We start from the raw sequence: 20,018 nt of genomic DNA on the forward strand, positions 1-20,018 counted from the left end.
CCCTCCAGGCTTGCTGATCCCTGCGCGTGGCCCCTCACCGTGATCGCTCCAGGGAGGGGGTCCCCGACCTCTCTTTGTCACGATCGCCGCTAGCCTCCACTACGGTTAGGGCTCACCCGTTCATGTGACCCCCACCATTTAGTCGTCGAGATATCCAGACCTCCGCTTCTCTCCTCACTTGGCGCATTCTTGATAATACAATACCAATACGTTCTCGTTCCTTACAGTCGAGAGCTGACGGCAGAGGTAGGGATATTGTAAGGCCTGGTGAGCATGTGATGCCTGAGGCTTACAAGGCCCCGGTCGCGCTACTTAATGGGTTCTAGGGAAACCGCAAGGTATCTTGCGGTTTATGTGGTCTTTTGGTAAAAAGTCTTATGGAGTCACGTGGCCCTAGCACAAAACTCTCATATATAGTGGATGACACTAATAGAGATGGCCTTGGCCGGACAAAGGACGGCCCGCCCCGGAGCCCTAAGGCTCCCAAGACCTTAGGCACTTACTTCCAGCAGGCAAGTCCAATAAAGTTATCTTTTGAAACATCTACAAGATAATCTGAAAAGTATATCAGTATTCGCTACGTGGATATCGTGGTCAGAGGCCTGCTTACCCTTTCATAAATACTGCTGGCCGAAGCCGTGCACAACAAGACCATGATGTCAAAGCCTCGAGCTAGATAATCAGGTACAAAACGAAGTACTAGCTTAAATCGAATTGATATGAAGGCGTATAGGTGTATAATCTTAAGGCTCTGTGTAGACAGAGACTAACTCTTGCGTCACTAATTCTTGGTGGGTGTCGGCTTTAGATACACCTGCGATTCGGTGGTGATGTCACCACTGTATGATGGGGTGACGGGTGTGCGACGTCTTATCTTATCTGAATCCCTTATCTTATCATCACTTGGCACCCGTGGGTGTGACACATGATTAGTTACACGCCGACCAACTTTCTCGATCAGCACATTAATGTGAATAAGTGGAGAAAGTTAGTGTCTTTAGAGAGCGTGTGGTGTACTGTGGGAAAAAACTGGGGTCTTCGTCAGACTGCAGTAGCTAATTAATTTATGAAGACAGCAGTACGTGTGAGGGAAGGAGTACGCAGATCAGAATACTATGGGTACTAACACAATATATGTGGCCTTCTCAACGTGTGGCTAGCTTAGGGCGCCGGTGAAATATAAATGGAGGCATTTATTTATGACGTTTGGCAGCCCGATAGGTTGAAGCTGGTTAGATAGGCCGTAATCATGCCAGAGTCCTGGCTAAATAGGTATCAGGTTACAATCTGAAAGAAGGAAGACCTTCTACCCAGGGGAAGGTTGAGAACCATTAGTATATATATAGTAGAGAAGAAGCGTTGATATCACTTATGGCGAAGGATTTTGCATAATTATCTGTGCGAGTGCGTGCTGCGAAGCGAGTCGATCGGGGTGCTCTTCAGCAAGGGTTCTCTCCTTAACTGTGACCACATGCTCCAGAAGCTCCACTGCCTGCACGATCTGTCCATTGGCTTGATATGCACGCGCCAGTTGATGCTGCGAAGCAAGTCGTGAGGGGTGCTCTTCAGCAAGGGTTCTCTCCTCAACTGTGACCACATGCTCCAGAAGCTCCACTGCCTGCATGATCTGTCCATTGGCTTGATATGCACGCGCGAGTTCATGCTGAGAAGCGAGTTGATCGGGGTGCTCTTCAGCCAGGGTTCTTTTCCGGACTGCGACCACATGCTCCAGAAGCTCCACTGCCTGCTTAATCTGTCCATCAGCTTGATATGCACCCGCCAGCACATGCTGAGAAGCGAGTCGAGAGGGGTGCTCTTCAGCAAGGGTTCTCTCCTGGACTGTGACCACATGCTCCAGAAGCTCCACTGCCTGCTTAATCTGTCCATTAGCTTGATATGCACCCGCCAGTTGATGCTGCGAAGCGAGTCGAGAGGGGTGCTCTTTATCAAACTGCCTTTTGTGCCAGTCATAATGTTCTTCAAGGTACTTAACGGCTTCCATAGCTCGGCCCTCCGCTAGAAGGCACATTGAAACTTTATGAAGTAGCTCGTACCTGAGCCTATTGCTCTGGACTTCATCCTTGCCCAAAAGTCCTAGTGCGTGCGGTAAATACGTTTTCCACAAGTTTCGGTTTGTATGATCATCGTTAGGGAAAATCTCTTCTAGCCTTGTAACTGTCGTCTGGGTCCACTCTGACAGAAATTCATTTTGCCGTAGCCAATTACGCGTCGCAAGATGAACCAGTCGATGGAGATCAAAAGACTTGGTAGGCCGCCGGGTCACAAAGGCGTACCCCTCCAGAACCCCGATGGATTCGACCCACGCCTTACGGGATGGTGCTGGTGGCAGAAGGGTCTCCGGAATCTCTGTCGGCTCGATGCATGCCATAAAGGATAGGATATCAGTAGCAAGGGGATTAGTACGCTGAACTCGCTCGAAAGAAATAAGCCATGTTGTGGCCACCGGGTTTGTAGTAACATGAGGTCGCCAATCGTCCTCAAATTCCTCACTCAGCAGGTCAATCACCTCTTCCTCCTTCGCGAGTAAGAGCGACAGGTATTCCGAAAGCGTACTCAGACAGTTCTCATTGATATAAGAAGCAGCCTGAACAATCCCCAACGGCAGGTACACGAGCTGCTTAAGAAGCAGCGCAGCTTGGTCTCTATCCTGCAAGAGAGATTTATCCACCAGGCGTTCACTCAGGAGCTCAAGCGCTTTTGGCTCATCCATCTCTGGGACGGTGATCACATCTTGCATCGCGAGCTTGGAGGCGACTTTCTTGAAACGGGTGGTGAATAGCACGCTGCCCGTCTTGCTCCATGGAACATAGTCGCTCAACCGGTACGGCTTGGTGTTACCTTCAGACTTGCCAAACCACATGTTGATGTCATCCGCATTGTCGAATATCAGCAACCATTGGCCCGCGCTGCTGTCGCAGAGGTAATCCTTGAAGAGCTTCTTGACATCTGCTCCCTCCTCCTCGAGTCCTGGCAACCGTAGCTGCTGCGCAATGTGAAAATACGTTTGATGTAGTGTTTCCAGGTTCGTAGCTGGGATCCAATAGATTGAGCATCCTGGTCGCGACTCCTGGGTTCGGTACGCAAACTCGAGTGCGACCTGGGTTTTGCCGACACCGCCAAGCCCAGTGATCGCAGCCTTGCGTTGGCGGCCTGGGGACAGTAACAGCTCTTCAAGCTTTGCAAGCTGTTCACCACAGCCCACAAAGCCTTGGTTTCTGGGAAAGGGAATGTTTCTAAAGACAATATGTTCGTCTTCTAAAAGTCATAAGTATTCTGGCTGTTCCCAGTGAGCTGAAAGGCAGAACATACTCCTGATATGCTGGCCAATTCGAGCTGTAGCAGGAACCTTCAGCAGCACTAGTTTTGCGTATGTTGCGGCGGTCAGGGCCGCATATCCTTGCCATTCTTTATGTTTGTGAGAATCGCAATAGTCACAAATGCCTCTAACGACCAGACATGGAAGCTGATCCATTAGTCCAGCTGCTTCCATCTCGAAGCAGATAATCTCTAGTTCTTTAGCGATGGAATCCCGCGTCCGAGCATCCTTCATGACTCGGTTGCCAGAAGCAATTAACCCATAGTGAATCATCGGTTCCATAGTTTCTCGTGAAGTACGAACTACCAGCTGTGACTCATCACAAAGCGAGCAGTCACGAAGTTCGCTCCTATGATCGTAACTTGGCTTGAATAGCAAGTCTTTCGCTGGCCGCCGAAACTGTTCATGACTCACTTGACACTGGTGAAGCAATTCCGCCATGTCTTCCTTGATCCGTGATATTTTCGGATCATCAACCATGGTATCGCTGCGGATTTGAGACATCGCGGTGAGGAGGTACTGGGGCGGTTTGTTGAGCGACCCAGTGCGGTGCAAACGCCCACCATCAAGTGTCTTCCCGAGGTCGTATTGTATCACGCCTCCGGAAGTTGCAGTTGGCATACCTACAACTACATCTCCAAGGCGAATATCAATATTCTGGTTTGGCACGCCGCCCCCGATGCCAACCATCAGCGCAAATCGAAGACATGGAAAAGTCGGCAACATCTGAGCGAGGACGATTGCGGCAGAGGTGATTCCGTAAACACCAGACGGGAGGCAGGCCACAACTACATTATGGCCGCCTACATATCCGAGCGTATAGGCATTGTGGTCTGTTTCTGGTTGGGGCAATGTAGGATGGATCTTATCAAGCGTAATCTTTGCCGCCGTCATTTCCAACGGCAAGGCGCAGATCCACGCTACGGCGTAGTCATCATGTTGGAAGGCCATTCTTGTGGGCTATAAATAGAAGAATCTCAGATGTAAAGCTAGGAATATCCTTAAACTTAGTATTTCAAGATTATTGAAAGCTTTGAAAATGGTTCAGGAGATGAACGACTAATTAAGCCGATCAAAGGCTCAAAGGCGGGGTAAAGTGTGAGATCCAGCTCCAGCCAATGATTTATGCTGTTATGCACGGCTCTATGATTTTATACACGCTTACGTGATATTTATGCTGCTACATAACTAGTCTCGGCTTCATTATCGCTTAATTAGAAAGGAAGCGCTCCACTGGAATACCACGTGAAGCCATCGCTGCGCAGAGAAGGAAGAAATGCATGAGTCCGCCAATCTGTTGCCTCTATAAGCCGAATATCTCTGAGCCATTTTGAGATATTTCTGCACCAGGTTGGGAAACATTGGACCTATGTATATTAATAAGGAAGATAGAAAACAGCCAAAACTATTGGAATACTGTCGATCTCAGACTTCGTGTATTGTTTACTAAGTAAGTTGCGGCTGCTCTCATTCGCAAGCGATTGGGTAATCATAATTCTCAGACTAAGCTCTTGGCAGTGGGGCTGAACAACAATCATCATGTGTTTGAAGGTCATACCGATTTGGAGAACCACTGTATCAGTAAAGAACGGCAATCAAGGTCATCCTGAGAAGCACTATCCGGCCACTGATATTGAGTGGAGACCAGGTAAGTCGCCGTTTGAAGAGGGTCGACTTATTCTTACAGGGGTTCTGGTAGTTCTCACAGGGCCCTAAGCCGAATTGGGAATTCCGTCCAAAATCGGACTAGCGTAGCTTTCATAGACGGGATGGTAAATCTCACAGGGCCGCTAACGTAATGATCCGCAGTCACCTGATCTTGATTCTCCGCAGCACCTCCGACATTTTGATTTACTTATTAAATTAAATGACATTTTACATCAACGCTTGCTAGCTACGCTCAGCGCAATTGAAGACACTTTATTTTGACTAATTAGAGGCCGCTATTTATCATCGATAACTGCAAGGTACAAATCAGGCACGCCCGAGGCCGCAAGCCACCGAAAGCTCGAGGGTCTCAATGCCCATTCCGCCGCCCACGTCCGCACCACGCAACAATTGGAGCCACCACCGCGAGCGCCTTCGCGGTCTTTACGACCTCCACCCACGATGCGTATACAGGAAATTGACCATAAGTGTCAGCAGAGCAAGCGGCTCGGTGGAAGTATTCATCCGTTGCATCAGTTACACAGAGAAGTGTAAAGCGGCATGTCGGGGACTGCGATTGGTGATCGGATACCTAATCCCGTGCTGAGATCAAGTCGATTTCCTAAGAAATTGCCGGGCAAGCAACAGGCGGTCAATTACGGTAACCGCTCACCGGTCTCAACAATATACCTATCCTTAATAAGCTTTTCAAGGTTCTTCTTTAGAACCTCGTCTAGCTGAACCTAGGCCCTTTCAACATAAACCTGCAGTCTACAAAGTCGCAGCCGAATCCACACCTCCTCCCAGGTCATTACCCTCTCTCGGACCCTAGCTTTCCATCAGAGTTCCCCCAGGGCCCTAACGGCAGCCAGCTGCCGGTGACCGGGGCAGTTCGTACACCACCTCGCCCGTACTATACACTCGAAGTCAATACCAGTGTCACCCCATCAACTCTTCTCTTTCTTCAATTGCATGGACACTAGACTGGACATAGTAAGATCGCAAAATCGAAGCCAATCAGACACAATTACAAGCCTTTAGTTAGGCGCGTTCCGTCTCTGTACAAAATAGATTTTCTGAAGAACAAAGGGGTAATGTTGCGGGGTCACATTGGTTTCGCAGCCGAGTGTAGCATTGCGCGACACTGAATAATAGGTTCAGAGTCAGCAGGTCCAGCTCTGCAGTACCGGAGACTCCTATCTCTGCCCTTGACAATGCTTATGGACAATTTTCACCTCCAGTTTTGGTTCCCTCCAGAAATCTCTTCACAGGCCTCAAGTCGCCCAACTGCCGGGCTCACCTAATCTGTCCCAGTATTCGGCCAATCACCCTCCACACTTTACAGCGTCTTCCGCCAATCTACCAGCGCAAGCAAGCCACAGCACGTCGTAGAAGCGCATGCAAATTTAACTCGACAGGAGAGATCAGTATGACCAGTATTTCGATGGACGCTGTAACGCCTGGCTAGATCCGCATCTTGAAGCGTTCGATGCTGCTGTCCCATTTATGCTCTCTACCTGTGCTATTTCAGGATCATATCGCGCAGGCTAACCTAACTTCCGGGTTGGTAGGATCAGTGGAGCGGCGGTGCTCCCAGGATCATCTTCGTTCCCGGGGCCTCACCGCCGGCGCTAGGTAACCATTCCCGGTAGGGATATGAAATCTACCCAGATCGTCAGCGTAGTCGTGGATAGCTATCTAGTCCGACTCCTAGAATGATTAGGCTGCTATGCTGACTTGAATCGTGGGTCAAATGTAAATGGGTGAGCATCGGGGCTATATTCTCCAAGCTATCTCGCTTGGTTTCAGGTTCGCGATGAGAGTAGGCGATCTGCTAAATAAGAGCGTATTACCTGTTCTAGAACGATGTAGAGGATACTCAGTAATGCCGCGCGCCTTCCTGAAGTCCGCATCTCAGGACATTGCTAATTTGCATCATTCCTGCCCGTTTTCAGTCTCCTTACGGGTCAATCGCTATATTCCTAGGAACCTACTCACTCAAACCACGCATCATGGTCCGCAGAGCCGGCGACCCATCCCGCTTATTTCCGATGGTAGCCTGCCTACATTATATAAATCTTTATCATTGCATACCAAGACATCAATACCCTCGACCTGCGCTACGTGCAACAAGCGACAACACGGACTAATACTCACATGTACGGTACGCGGGAACGATTACCTATCTCACAACCAGAACATCCCCATCCTGGCCTGAATTCCATTCTCATCGCCATGCTAAACTGTGCACACCACCAAGTAAGGGCGACCGATTCGGTCTGAATGTGGGAGAGATCGCACAGTGTACCATAGTCGTATTAAATTGTCTTTTGGATACTACTACCCTACCAGTCCCTGTTCCTGAACGCGTCGAGCCACTTTCCTAGCGAACGCCAGAAGAGTCGGTCATCCGGGGACCCATGTCGTCGATAACTCGACTTGGGATACCGGCCTTGTGATCATGCAGTCCGATCGGAGGACGTTCCCAAGTTGTGGTGGCAGGATGCTGATCGGTTGGTCGACCTTCGACGATCTAAATGGAAATCTCAGTAGGGAGCCGACAAGCACTCAATCCGCACCTGGGAGAGTGTGTATTGAATGATAATCAGACCGGATATAGCTGAGTTTGGTTGGAATCGCGTCATGGACTCAATCGCCGATGGCGAACAATAATCAGTCCCCATGATATCGACGCAACCAATTCCCCGCTGACCAAGTGTATCAGAGTGGAGATCACGTGGCCCGTTGGACGGCATGCTGGAATTTAGTATGAACGCGAGTTGTCGGGGGTCGTCGGCCAGGGGAGTGTAGGTAGTATCAATGTCCTTGACAACGTGAACATTCGCCACTACTCTTGTTACGGTTTAAGTACGGTGTATCATATACGGTATAGATAAGGTGTTAAGACCTGTGCCCGGTGCATAGTCTTTCCTGCCCGGTGGTGTAACGACGAGGTGCTGGACGTGCTCATTAAGATCCTCCATGACTACATTCCAGATACCGCGTCCCGAAGGCTTCCGTAGGAGTTGGTTACGAGTATAGAGGTGACGTTGTGGATACCCTGTGACGTGAGGGTGCCGGCCATGCAGTATCGCCATGACTAGTGATATTGTTGATGACTCCTAAAGAAGCCCGCCCTCGCGGTGAGCTCAACCGCAATCAGTGCAGAGAGTATGATAAGCTCCGCGGTCTTCATCACCAGTATATACCCATCGGCGGCGGTCGGTCTAATGTTCCAAGTGCATAATGTCATAGGCTGTGATTGAGCACGCTGTCATGCAGTTGTCAAAGGCTCACGCCAACATGGACCGGTGACTCGCGGAATCTCGTGGGATAATCTGCCTGCATACGCCGACCTATGGTAACAATGTTAGCACTCTGGTGCCGATTGATCAAATGGCACGCTCACTGTTTCGCCTTGGGCACAGTTAAAATGCGGGGGCTGGCGTTGACGACCTAACGTCCAATCTTGTCCGCCCAACCCGCGTGGCGTTGAGGACACTCGCCTCCCTGATGTTACCGTGGGCGCTGTTGATCGCTTCCCATTGTTTATTGATCTAACCACCGCCGGTTCCTCTGAGCATTCTTTCGTCAGAGTGACAAGCTCGTAGGGATGATGCAATTGTTTGGCGGCGTATCCAGCTTACAATGTCCGTTCCCCGGTCAGGGCCTTGTAAGCGGCTGCGGTAGATCCGTCGACTTGTTCCTCGCGGGCTTCACTAACGGTACGGCATAAATTCGGGATGGGGAGTAGGCATACGCTGGCTGTACCTGTGATGATGTCAGTCGTGCCGTGTATAGACATGTGTTGCAGCAGATGCCGCGTCAATAGTATCGCCATTGAGTCGCCCGACGAACTCGCGGCTGAAAGTGTGTACTCTGCGGCAGAGGTCGCAGAGCGCCAGCGTTAAACGTACGGTCCGTCGGCCGGTGACGGGAAAAACAGCAGTTGGAGTGGTCTTGACAAGTAGAGGGGAGGTCAGTCTGGCCTACGAGGGGACGGAAACACAGCTATTGCTGATGGCGGTGTGTCTGGACGGGGATAGTGCCACCGCCGTAGACCACCTGTTGTTACAGTGACTTTGTCTGAGCGGTTTCCTTGCCTTGGCTAAATGGACCGCGTGTGCTTCTACAGGGGACTAAACCATTCTGGGACATGGCCTTGGCATCTCACACTGTCGCTGACGTACTGAATTGTAATCACATGACGTCCACTCCCGCAGCACCTCCGAGCGTGAGCGAGGAAGACTGGCGGGAACCGATAATTCGTACGCGTTCGTTCCTTGGTTTGATACTTCGCAGCTGATGACAATTTCTCTCATCCGATTGGGTGCCTCTGCTTGGATACTGCAGTGTAGAAACCAGGCCCTGGCAGCGCTCGCGCTGGGCTGATCTCGTCGACCTGTCCTGCCAGGCTCCAACTCTTTCCAGTTCCCTTGTCCTGCTAGCTGGCTGACCGTCTTGTCAACCTCTAGATGATCCCGGTCTCTATCCTGTTTGATCTCATCGCTGGCCTCGCGATCGCCGTCCTTGTCCTCGTCCTCCTCGCCGCCCCCTGCCGCGCCCGGGTGTCGCGCTCTCTCGATCAATCCTGTTGTCCATGCGCCTCGCTTGACGTTCTGTCTCCGAGGCCTCGCGCCGTACCCTCGTCGCTGGTTTCCCTATTGTAGCTGCAGCGGGGTTCGGTTTCGCGGCAGAACTGCGCCCCTGGTATCTCTCCGAGAGTCACGGACATCTCCAAGTCAAGAAACACGTCGCGGTGAGGAATCTGTATTATGTACGCGGCGTAAAGAAAGCAACACCAATGGTCTCAAGTATGAGTAACCCCGCCCGCGATTCATCCCCAGCGTGAGGTTGTATAGGCGCGAGTCGAAGCAATGAGCTATCAAGACGAGCAAGGGGCAAATAAGGCAAGGAAGGGTACACTGGTGGCTTTCGTGGAGCTGGTAGGCGATGAGGATTGCTTTATTACAGCGATGGGGGGTCTATTTATGCCGGATAGTTGGTGGATACTGGGAATAGCCTCGACGGATTGAAGCGCCGCGGGGTGGTAAAGGCCGCGTAGAGTTGCGTACGGGGAGAATCGCTGCGGTGCCCGAGTTGTTCCTGTGTGACTTTCACCTTCAACTGGATGATGAAATCAAATTTGATTGGATTATACTGCTCCTTTGGAGGATTTAGAAATTATATTGGTGCGAGTGATTGTTGTACCTTGGTGGCAGCCGCGATTGATGAAATAACAGTCAACGGTTCGGATATATATTGTACTACTAGGCCACTCGCTAGCATCTTTCCGCCGCTCTACCGTAATAATCGGACTATCGTTCTTTCACTACCACGGTGACCCCTCGGATTAGTGAGATTGTTCATAAGCTGTCGTAATTTGCGTTGGGCTAGATAGGGACGCAAGGTCCAACAGGATGCATCTTATTCTTAAGCATTTTCACCATCCTCGGTGACACGTTGCACCAAGTCCACACCGCGTGCCAGACACGTTAAATCACCGTTGAACACTCGACCACCGGATTTGGTGACCAAGCGGCCTTCCCTGAGTTCAAGATATTGAAACTCTCCAACGAGCTCCGCGAACCGCATTGCTAGTTCCCGATCCATATCCCCAGGCTTAAACAAATGATCCATCCGGGTTTTAGCAGTATTAAACTTTCGAATCCTTGTCAGCATGGCAATTGGGTCTCTAGCAAGGAGCTCGAGGTATAACATCAGGTAATAGCCACATAGTTCCTTTGACTGCTGTGGAAGTGTCCCTTCTGTAGCTTCGTATAATCGAACCACGCGGTTACCAGTCGCGGTTGCGCCAGGCATGGCCTCGGCGATGATCGCTTTGGTCGGCTGTTGCAGCTGTCTCTTCCATTGGTGCCAACATGAGTCCAGTATATATGCTGACGGAGTTTCCACGTTCGCAAGCTCGTCCTGCCGTGATATAATGACCGTGAACCAATGGTCATTCTCCTTGGTCACGAGGGGAAACACAAGGTAGCGCGCAGAACGAATGAGCCATTCGTCAGTTTGCGGGCCTTCTGCCTCGAGTATGGATTGCCAGCCGGTCTTGAAAACCTCGACGCTCATGGGGCAAAAGAAATGAATCTTGCCAGCATGGCATCCGCGCGACAGATGGACTTTTAGGTAGATACAGAAAAACCTGATATGACTGGCTGAGAGCCACCGGATTTTCTTACCGGCCTGGGCGTTGCTTTTTGGGCGAGCCGTACTAGTCCTGCGGAGAATTGAAACGTTGTCTTTCACACGTGAGATATCATCTGATGAAATCGGAACATTTTCGAACTCGAATCCGCTATTTTATGTTAGCTCTGGGATAAAGCAGTTTATAATATACATACTGTACAGGTGAAGTATCGTTATCCCGGTAAGCCATGAAGCTGGGTTCAGCTACTTCGGGCAATTGGTTATGGGTTGTGGACTCATGATCAGTCACCGATGGAGCTACCTGGCTGCCGGTAGGCGAGGTTGCGGGATCTTGAACTTGGGTCTCTATCCCTGAATCAGTATGAGGATATGTTGTCATGTCCATGAAAAGAGGCACAGACCGTCCACCCTGTCTGCTTGCATATCGGCCAGCAAGCCCGCGACCTCCTGTTCATGAACAAGCGCATTCTCTTTCAGGCCGGTACAGAATGTATACAGATCTGTGCATCCAGTTTCGGCCATATGCTCAACCTGTTCCCCGAGCAGTCGGAGCAGTGTCGTTTGGTCGGGTTTTGGCTGGATAACTTGAATTGCGATTGCAAGATCCTTGGAGGATAGATCCATAAAAGCCCTATTATGATTAAGTAGAATGCCCGAATTAGATAATATTATACCTACGAGATATTTGGTAGAAATAAGACGCCAATTCCCAGTTGCTCGACAATCTCATTGCGGAGTACCCTGACTCGGTGGAGATGTGACCAAATACGCCGTCGTTCTTTCGCTTGCATGTCGCGTATGACATTTCCGGAATGCGTGCTGTGTTTTTTCCAGAGGTCATTCAGTACCCGGCCAGCAGCGGTTTTGCGTGCAATAAAATCGCCTTTCTGTGTCGTTTCGGAGTGTTGAGTGATGGTGACTTGTTTGTCAAACCAATCTGTTGCCCCCATGTACTCGATCAGGGTGAGGACTTGTCGTTTCTGGTCTTTGAATAAGGACGATTTAAGAATGTGCTTCCATGTTCTGTCTTCCGGCTGCTGCATCTCCGCACCGTTTCGAATGGAGCGCACGAGTTCGATATGAAGGTGTTCAGGAGGTTCGTGGAACGGCTCGCTAAACTCGCGGATAATGGTGATTGCCTCGGGAATCGTGAGTAGGAAGGCATATGACGGGTCCTTATCCATCTTGGGACACTTGCGGGATGTTACATGGTCGGGTTCTTGGGGGGAGTGCGTTGTTGGGTCGCAGGATCTTTCGCGGGTGAGGTCATAGGGGCTCGAGATATCGCTCTGTGACGCTTTGGTATCGGTGTCGCTGCAATGACCTCCTGCAGGCGACGGGGCGATCTCGGATATAGCAGTCGCAGTGGCATTTGTTCTATCGACTGGGCCTTGGGTATTGCCTGGTCTGCTACGTTTAGGTGCCTCTTTGCGTGCTCGTTTCAGACAAGTTGGTCGGTATGCTGGATCGGTTCGTCTTCGCTTGCGGATCACTGGGACATGCTCGACCTTGCCTTTGCATGGGCTCTCTGTTGCATGTGAATCTTTGGCATTGGGATGAACCCGTGGTCCCTGCTTGCGGTCGCGGTGTTGATGACTGTTGCTCTTCGATAAGTGATGTATCGCACTGGTTACCCGTCGGTTGTTGTGTAGATGCGGATGTCGAGCCAGGAGTCGAATACATTCACGTAGTGTACGTTGTAAGTGCTGCTCTGGGCTGGGCCTTGTGGACTTGCTCATTTGGATCTTCATGGTGGCTGAAGTGGGTACCTCTCAGTGATCCCGGCCGTGATTACCGCGACCTCAGCGGGAAGTCAAGGTGTGGCTATTATGTGGCTAGTGTGTGGCTCAAGTGTGGGGCAGCTCTCCGCCACGGCCAAGATGCTGTGTCCCGCGCCACACCCACGTCCGTCCAGGTTCCTTGACTCCTCGGCCCCTTCACAGCACAACAACTGTCGCAATGATCGACAGTATCGCTGTCTTGGCCGGTGCTGTCTCCAGATACGCTTATACATCTCTGGTGGTCATGACTGGACTATACCGAACTCCCAATCGCACGTCGTCTACTTGAACGCGATCCATGTCCTGACCTTCGACTGTCGAATATCTGGACAAAGCTATAGCTGTATTGCCCTAATGTCGTTGCATCATACGGTAGCTGGGGAATTGAGATTAGTAGTGAGCCTCGCAACTTATGCGATAGCTTGGATGTAATTACGTGATGCTAACTATATATATCTGGCTGGATAGCTACCATTAGGTATGGCGCATACCATCCTGGTCTGGACCGGCGGGCGAAGATCCTTCAATGGACGTGGAACCAGCCGGAACAGTTCGCATTTTTGCTGCAAGGAAAATCAAGGATCTAGCCGGCAGTTGATATGACACCGACTGTGTTCGTCGTATCCTGCAGTGACAGCAGGTGCCTGATGTGGATTGCCAGCCCCTCCAACGTCTTGCTTGGCCGAGCACGCAATCGCCCACTATAATGATCTAGAGAGTCTAAAGTTGCACCCGGAGCACTTCCGGGCGGGGCGAGCTGCTCTGGCGTGATTGACAGGAGAAGGTTATAAGAGGAGGACTCCATCATCGCCGTGAGACTGCTCGCTGCTGTTCCTTGCAACGTCTGCATCATGGGTGAACCAATTGCTTCCTCAACGGAGGCTCCACTTGACAATGGCCCTATGCAGCGCAAATGGTACCGCTCAACCCTCTTCAATGCCTTTGTGATTGGCGCAGTAGGGTTCCTAGCCCCAGGTCTCTGGAACGCCATGTCTTCTCTCGGTGCCGGTGGGGCCCAGGAGCCCTATCTCGTCAATGCCGCTAACGCCCTCGTCTTTGGTCTCATGGGCTTCCTGTGTCTGTTCGGTGGCCCTCTCGCCAACCGTATTGGTCTTGCCTGGACGCTGTTCCTCGGCGCGGTCGGCTACCCTGTGTACTCCGCCGGCCTGTACACCAACAACCGGTACGGGAACGAGTGGCTGGTTCTGGTCGGCGCCGTCACCTGCGGTATCTCGGCAGGTCTCTTTTGGGCGAGCGAAGGCGCCGTTGCGCTGGGCTATCCGGAGCCGGGCAAACGCGGTCGCTACATGAACATCTGGCTGTGGTTCCGCACCGGAGGTCCGCTCGTCGGCGGTGCCATCGTGCTGGCGCTGAACAACGACGCCTCGGCCGTCAAGAAGGGCTCGGTCGACGCGCAGACCTACCTCATCTTCGTGGCGCTGCAGTGCGTCGCCGCGCCCGTCGCGCTTCTCCTCTCGCCGCCCGAGAAGGTCCAACGCAGCGATGGCACCAAGGTGATTGTGCGCGCCGAGTCTAGCTTCGTCGCCGAGTTCCACGCCCTGTACAAGGCGAGCATGCGGCGCGATATCCTCCTGCTGCTGCCCATCTTCTGGGCGGCCTACTTCAACCAGTACTCGGGCAACTTCCAGACCTACTATTTTGGCGTGCGCGCTCGGGCGCTGATTGGCTTCGTGAGCAACTTTGGTACTCTCCTCTCTTCTCAGCTCATCAGTACTCTCCTCGACTACAAGGGGCTGCCCGTGAAGCGGCGCATCGAGTACGGCTTCTACTGGGTGGTCGTATGGTACGTTATCGCGTGGATCTACGGCTGGGTGATCCAGGAAAAGTACACGGCAAACCCACCAGCGTGGGACTGGGTGGATGCGGGGTTCGTGGAGGGCTTCTTCGTGCTGCTGTTGTGGGACTTTGCGCGCCAGGCACTGCAGAACTGGCTGTACTACTTTCTGGCGACGAAGACGGACAACATCTCGGAGCTGAGTCGGTTTTCTGGGATTCTGCGCGGGCAGGAGAGTTTTGCGCAGGCGATTAGTTTTGGCCTGAATACCAGGGAGTGGAAGGGTGGACGGGTGCCCTTGGCGGTTAATACGATTCTTCTTGGTATGTTTGTGTGGACATGCTTACTCTGGTTCGATGCTAACGATGGCAGGTCTTGCTGTGTACCCGACTTGGTTGGCCATGAAGGAGCACGTACCTGTTGGAAGTAGCAAGGAAACCCACAGTGTTGCTACTGACGAGGAGACCGGGGTGGTGACGGTTCCTGGTACTCACGAAAACAAGGAAACGGTTGCCAATAGTCAGGCGGAGGCTGGGATCGGAAGGCAGGCGGCGATCTAGACACTCCTGAGGGACGGAGTGCACGGGAAGCTAGTAGAGGGTAGATGTATGGAAAAATACATAGAATCAAAGGTTCGACTGGATTCTTAGACAGTACGGCAAAGATCTGTAGCGACTGTTGACATCATCCGAACAAGCTGCATGCCACGTTCAAGTTTGTCTGACGCCGGAGAAGCACCCCGCACGGGCGAATCGTCGTTAAATCCAGCCAGCAGCTTCAACTACCGTGTTTCTTGCTTTTCCCCCCAAACTCCGAGAGCTTTCGTCACTGTGGACATCATGAGCGGCCAACCGCACCTTGAGAAGTACACGCACCCCCCAGAGACCAAAGAGAATCGTGAGTAAGCCTTGTTCTATTGACGGGAGCAATCGGCTCATGGTGAACAGTGCAGTATGCAGACCTGACCACCATTAATCTCTCCGAGTTCGACCGCCCAGGAGGGAAAGAGAAACTCGTTGCGCAGCTGAAGGAGGCCGCCCATGAAACTGGTATGGCGTATTTCCCGCCTTTCTCACGTTCGAAACTCATCCCACATCCAGGTTTCTTCTACGTGGAGAACTTTGGACTCTCGCAGGACGAGATCGACCGCCAATTTGCAATCGGTCGCGAGTTCTTTGCTCTTCCCGAAGAGGAACGGATCAAGTACCGTGCACCCCTCGAGCAAGGAATCTACAATGGGTATCGTCCGTTGGGGTCAATCGAGATCCTCCCTGGCCTCCGCGATAACATCGAATTCTACAACGTCATGAAGTTCCTCCCCCAGTATGATCGCGAGCACCCGGACATCTACCGGCAGCACTGGGCGGAGATCGAGAGGTTCCATCGGCACGTCCATGAGCACATTGCCTACAGACTCTTCCGCCTGCTGGCCCTTGTACTGGAGGTCCCTGAGGATGAGCTGGAGAAGGGCCATCGCTACGAGGCCAACTGCGATAGCGGCCTGCGGTACATGATGTATCGCGCGCGCTCCGAGGAGGAAAACAGCAAGTACCGCGACCTGTACTCGCGAGGGCACACCGACAATGGGACCATCACCTTTGTCTTCCAGCAGCCAGTGGCCGCCCTGCAGGTGCGAAAGTCGGAGCACGCCGCGTGGGAGTGGTTGCGGATCCCCGCAGGCAAGCTTGCCGTCAACATCGCCGACATGCTCTCGATTGTTTCCAATGGCTATCTGAAAAGTGGCATCCACCGCGTCGTGGTGCCCCCCACCGACCAAGCCTGCAACGACCGACTGGGGCTGCTCTACTTCGTGCGCCCCAGTGATCGGCTCATGCTGAAGACGGTGGATAGTCCCCTGCTGCATCGACTGGGCCTCTACAGGGAAGGGAGCAACAACGAGATCGACGTCCCCGCCATCGAGTGGACGAGGGCGCGGGTCCGCAAGAACTGGTCCAGATCACCGACGGATCTGAATGCGGGCACTTCGTTGGCAGGCTTTTCTGTCAAGCATTTCCATGATTGATTGATTGTAACTAGTCCTAGTTCAAGCAAGGCCACTGCACTACAGCCAAGGTCCGGCGCATCTCGTTTGTAAGAATCATGACCCCCTCGTCTGCCCCAAGGCCCGGTTTCGACAGCAGGAAATCCGGCTGCGTTGCCAGCGCCACATGAGCCGTCATGCGTGCAGAATTGTCTGTTTCGTTGGCGGATCCTCCCAGACAGCACCCCACCCCTCTCTCGCGACAGTAGAGGACCGCGTCAATGCTATTGTGGATGGCCCCCAGATCGGGCATCTTGATCTGGACAAAGTCAACCGCCCCCGCCTCTGCAAATCGCCGCGTGTCCTGCAGGGTGTTGCACCATTCGTCGGCGACGATCTGCACGGGGATGGCCTGTGCGCGCAATCGGAGGCGCAGCTCTCTCAGGCGCTCGATCTGGGCAGCCTTGGTGGAGGCAATGATTGGCGATTCGATAAGAACGTCATACGGCTGTGCTGCACGCTGTACTTGGCCAAGAAAGGCCGCCAGCGCATCCGTATCCTGGAACAAGTCTCCCAGGGTGCCGTAGACATCAAAGTGCAGCTGGGGATGGTATCCTGACGGGCCTCGTTCCCGAACACGGCGAGCGACCTTGTCGACGAACTCGAGGAGGACCGACCCGCCCGGACCAAGGTCGTGGATGTGGAGGAAGGAAGCGTGGGGCAAGATCGCGACCTGTTTCATGATCATGCGGTCCAATTGGAGGAGGTCGTTGCGGTGGCACGAAGCCAAAATGTCCACTGGCTGGCTGGCAATCGCCGTGCCCCATTCCTGCGCGATGATCTCAGCAGGCATGCACCCGTGCGCCGAAGCAGTGGCAGCGAGCAGCACCTGCGACAGCCCGTATCGAATGGCGGAATGCAGTCGGGCACCTCCCAGTGGTGGCCACGGAGAGTCGATGCGGACCGAGTTGGGTCGGAACTGCATCAGGTCGCAGCTCATCAACCATGGCTGGACAACGGACTCGAGCACCGGTAGATGCTCGCTGGCGACGAACAGTGGATCGCGATTTGCGGCACCGGAGAAGATGACGTCGACGCAGTCTCCCACGACCAGCTGGCCATTGGACAGCTGCAGCAGGATGGAGATCACTTGGCCCGGCTGCACGACCTGCTGGAATCCCGGGGTGAGGGGTTGAATGTTGTCGACCAGGGGGTCGTATGTTGGACTCTGGCGGACGGCCGCGAGGTCCTTGACAAAGTACCCGGAGATGCCCGTCACGAATTGGACTCTTGCTGGCTTCATAATGAATGCTAGACGGGCATGATTCGTCCGGGAGTGTGCCGTATATATGCTTGACACTCTGGGCCTCGGACGTTGACGGTTTACGACAGGGAATAAAGTTGACCAGACAAGAATAAGATCGGAGTTTCCATGGTTCAAGCAGCACTCCACTGCTGCTTTACTTATAGAACAGAGATTCCCAGATTCACCCATAACCCCCATCGAGCCCAGTAACAAACTTGTTGGTGAACCTGTTACCATCAGCCAACGCCGTACAGCCTCGCCGGCTACTTGGCCATTACACCCTTGTCTTGCATAGAGAGACGGCCCACCTGTCATTATAGTACAGCGCCTTGCAGGTTTGGCTTTGGCGTTTTCAAACTCTTCGGCTCTTTCTCAGCGCCACACCCGAGAGCTATGTAGTCCGCAATACGTCTAGCTTATATATCTCTGTAAATACAAGCTGAATGAGGAGAAACATTATTGTAATGAAGCTTTATCATTTGGTAATCTGTCGTCCTTCGAAATATCACGTGGCTATCCTGCTGTACCAGTAAGATAGTCACTAACTGTAGGTTCTCGTACGAGCCCTGTAGCTAGCTTGGTATTTCGGGTTGACGTAACTCGGTTACTTCACTCTTACTCTGTAAGTACTGGGTAAGCACAAGGCTTGGCTGTCTCAAGACGTGACGATCAGCACAAATGACAAAGTATTGTCGGTGGGATGTCTGTACTGTATTGCGTTGTAAGGCCTTTCACCAATGGGCTTTGTAGTTGAAGGTACGGCCAACCACTACACGCATGTAGTAGCCGTAGAGTAGTTCGGACGAGTGGTTACTAGCAAAGGTTTACTCTGCAATGACAATAAATGAAATTGATCGCGAAGGACTAAAAGTAGACTAGATACAGGTGTGAGAATGAGCGTCCTTATATCCCCTGGTGGCTACCGGTAGCTGCGGTAGCTGGGCTACTGCTTTATTTGGCTGGCTACCGTCACGTGACCCTCTGGGCGGTGTCCTCTTGTTCTGCCCGAGGTATCGTACCATCCCGCGCCCAATTGGTTCGTGATTGACTGGCTGTCGTTGCTCCTCCGCTAACTGAGGCTAGCGGCGTAACATAGCTGTAGCTGCAACCTAGGCAAACTTCATAAAAGTAAGTGTGATAATTAGGAGGCCGAGAACAGTTATAAACCATAACTAAAAAGATATAAAAAGAAGAAACATAAAATAAAGCCTCTCGCTGGTGTGACTGACCATCTATTACAGTTTCAAGACTGATGTATATTAAGAAGGTCCTAGTTGTCGCAGCTGTAGCAAATAGACTTAGTATAATTGTTAGGCGTTCTCCCTGGAAGCACAATGATGAATGAGATGATATCAGGGTTGTGTACAGTACTTACTCATGATCAATGAGAGAAAGCCAAATACTATAGGAGCGTTCCAAGTAGTGCTTTAATCAACATCTTGCATGGCTTGGCCTCCTGCCGAAGCGGATGGTGCTCCGGAGGCAATGACAAGGGCATGATCGTTATACAGAAAATCCGGTACTGGAGGGACCTGAGTCGGAGCAGATCCAACGTGCCATAAACGGTGAGGTTGAGCCACTATTGCGGGTGCATTCTCCTGCAAAATAATCCCCGGCGAATTCTCTGATTGTTGTAATTAAAGACGTTCACTCAGAGATAAATTATGGTCATCCTGCCAATGATTAAGAATGGCAACAGAGTTCCTGGTATCAGGATGACCCTGTCCTAGCACTTCGTTGCGCAGTCCGCAGCATGCTCCAAGTAAAGCTAAGGCATCCGGAAGCCTTCCTCGAGATTTTAATGTGTGAGCAAGGTTGGCCATGCTGGTAAGAGTATCAGGATGCTTGTCTCCTAGCACTGTTTTTCTTGCCTCCATTACCTGGACTCCTAGCTCCTCAGCCTCATCCCATCGGCCCTGGTTCCAGTAGGTTAATGCCAGGTTAGCCATGCTGGTAAGAGTATCTGGATGCTTGTCTCCTAGCACTGTCTTCCTTGCCTCCATCAC

The 20,018-nt window shown here is 52.1% G+C and overlaps 8 protein-coding genes across 8 annotated transcripts in view; 4 read left to right on the forward strand and 4 right to left on the reverse strand.

The window, feature by feature from the left end:
* Positions 1-1,369: 1,369 nt before the first annotated feature.
* BDW74DRAFT_182708 (uncharacterized protein) lies at positions 1,370-4,288 on the reverse strand (the record flags this gene model as incomplete). Its single annotated transcript, XM_073730319.1, has 2 exons — positions 1,370-3,276; positions 3,331-4,288. 2 exons carry the CDS (start codon positions 4,286-4,288, stop codon positions 1,370-1,372), a joined length of 2,865 nt encoding a protein of 954 aa, XP_073579106.1.
* A 935-nt stretch (positions 4,289-5,223) lies between these two features.
* Positions 5,224-6,003, forward strand: BDW74DRAFT_161855 (uncharacterized protein). The gene has a single exon (XM_073725848.1). The coding sequence runs from the start codon at positions 5,358-5,360 to the stop codon at positions 5,589-5,591; it is 234 nt and encodes a 77-aa protein (XP_073579107.1). The 5' UTR covers positions 5,224-5,357; the 3' UTR covers positions 5,592-6,003.
* A 3,263-nt stretch (positions 6,004-9,266) lies between these two features.
* Positions 9,267-10,200, forward strand: BDW74DRAFT_161858 (uncharacterized protein). Its single transcript, XM_073725849.1, has one exon. It carries the CDS (start codon positions 9,460-9,462, stop codon positions 9,652-9,654), a length of 195 nt encoding a protein of 64 aa, XP_073579108.1. The 5' UTR covers positions 9,267-9,459; the 3' UTR covers positions 9,655-10,200.
* Positions 10,201-10,325: 125 nt separating this feature from the next.
* BDW74DRAFT_161859 (uncharacterized protein) lies at positions 10,326-12,880 on the reverse strand. Its single transcript, XM_073725850.1, has 4 exons — positions 11,828-12,880; positions 11,551-11,780; positions 11,344-11,494; positions 10,326-11,297 (listed from the first exon to the last, which is right to left on the reverse strand). Exons 1-4 carry the CDS (start codon positions 12,331-12,333, stop codon positions 10,418-10,420), a joined length of 1,767 nt encoding a protein of 588 aa, XP_073579109.1. The 5' UTR covers positions 12,334-12,880; the 3' UTR covers positions 10,326-10,417.
* A 901-nt stretch (positions 12,881-13,781) lies between these two features.
* On the forward strand, positions 13,782-15,285 carry BDW74DRAFT_182710 (uncharacterized protein; the record flags this gene model as incomplete). The annotated part of the gene is made up of 2 exons (XM_073730320.1): positions 13,782-15,048; positions 15,098-15,285. The coding sequence occupies 2 exons, from the start codon at positions 13,782-13,784 to the stop codon at positions 15,283-15,285; spliced, it is 1,455 nt and encodes a 484-aa protein (XP_073579110.1).
* Positions 15,286-15,564: 279 nt separating this feature from the next.
* Positions 15,565-16,748, forward strand: BDW74DRAFT_182711 (putative oxidoreductase, 2OG-Fe(II) oxygenase family; the record flags this gene model as incomplete). Its single annotated transcript, XM_073730321.1, has 2 exons — positions 15,565-15,622; positions 15,673-16,748. The coding sequence occupies 2 exons, from the start codon at positions 15,565-15,567 to the stop codon at positions 16,746-16,748; spliced, it is 1,134 nt and encodes a 377-aa protein (XP_073579111.1).
* A 16-nt stretch (positions 16,749-16,764) lies between these two features.
* BDW74DRAFT_170795 (putative methylaspartate ammonia-lyase) lies at positions 16,765-18,009 on the reverse strand (the record flags this gene model as incomplete). The annotated part of the gene is made up of 1 exon (XM_073727215.1): positions 16,765-18,009. One exon carries the CDS (start codon positions 18,007-18,009, stop codon positions 16,765-16,767), a length of 1,245 nt encoding a protein of 414 aa, XP_073579112.1.
* Positions 18,010-18,884: 875 nt separating this feature from the next.
* Positions 18,885-20,018, reverse strand: part of BDW74DRAFT_188232 (uncharacterized protein) — a gene marked incomplete at its 5' end in the record, with an annotated part of 4,257 nt that continues 3,123 nt past the window's right edge. The window contains 2 exons of the mRNA XM_073731665.1: positions 18,885-19,634; positions 19,664-19,892. Coding sequence (XP_073579113.1) covers positions 19,516-19,634; positions 19,664-19,892 — 348 coding nt within the window. The 3' untranslated portion in view covers positions 18,885-19,515. The remainder of the gene's footprint in view (positions 19,635-19,663; positions 19,893-20,018) is intronic.

Source organism: Aspergillus multicolor (genome assembly GCF_047715735.1).
Source record: "Aspergillus multicolor strain CBS 133.54 unplaced genomic scaffold BDW74scaffold_38, whole genome shotgun sequence".
Lineage (NCBI taxonomy): Eukaryota > Fungi > Ascomycota > Eurotiomycetes > Eurotiales > Aspergillaceae > Aspergillus > Aspergillus multicolor.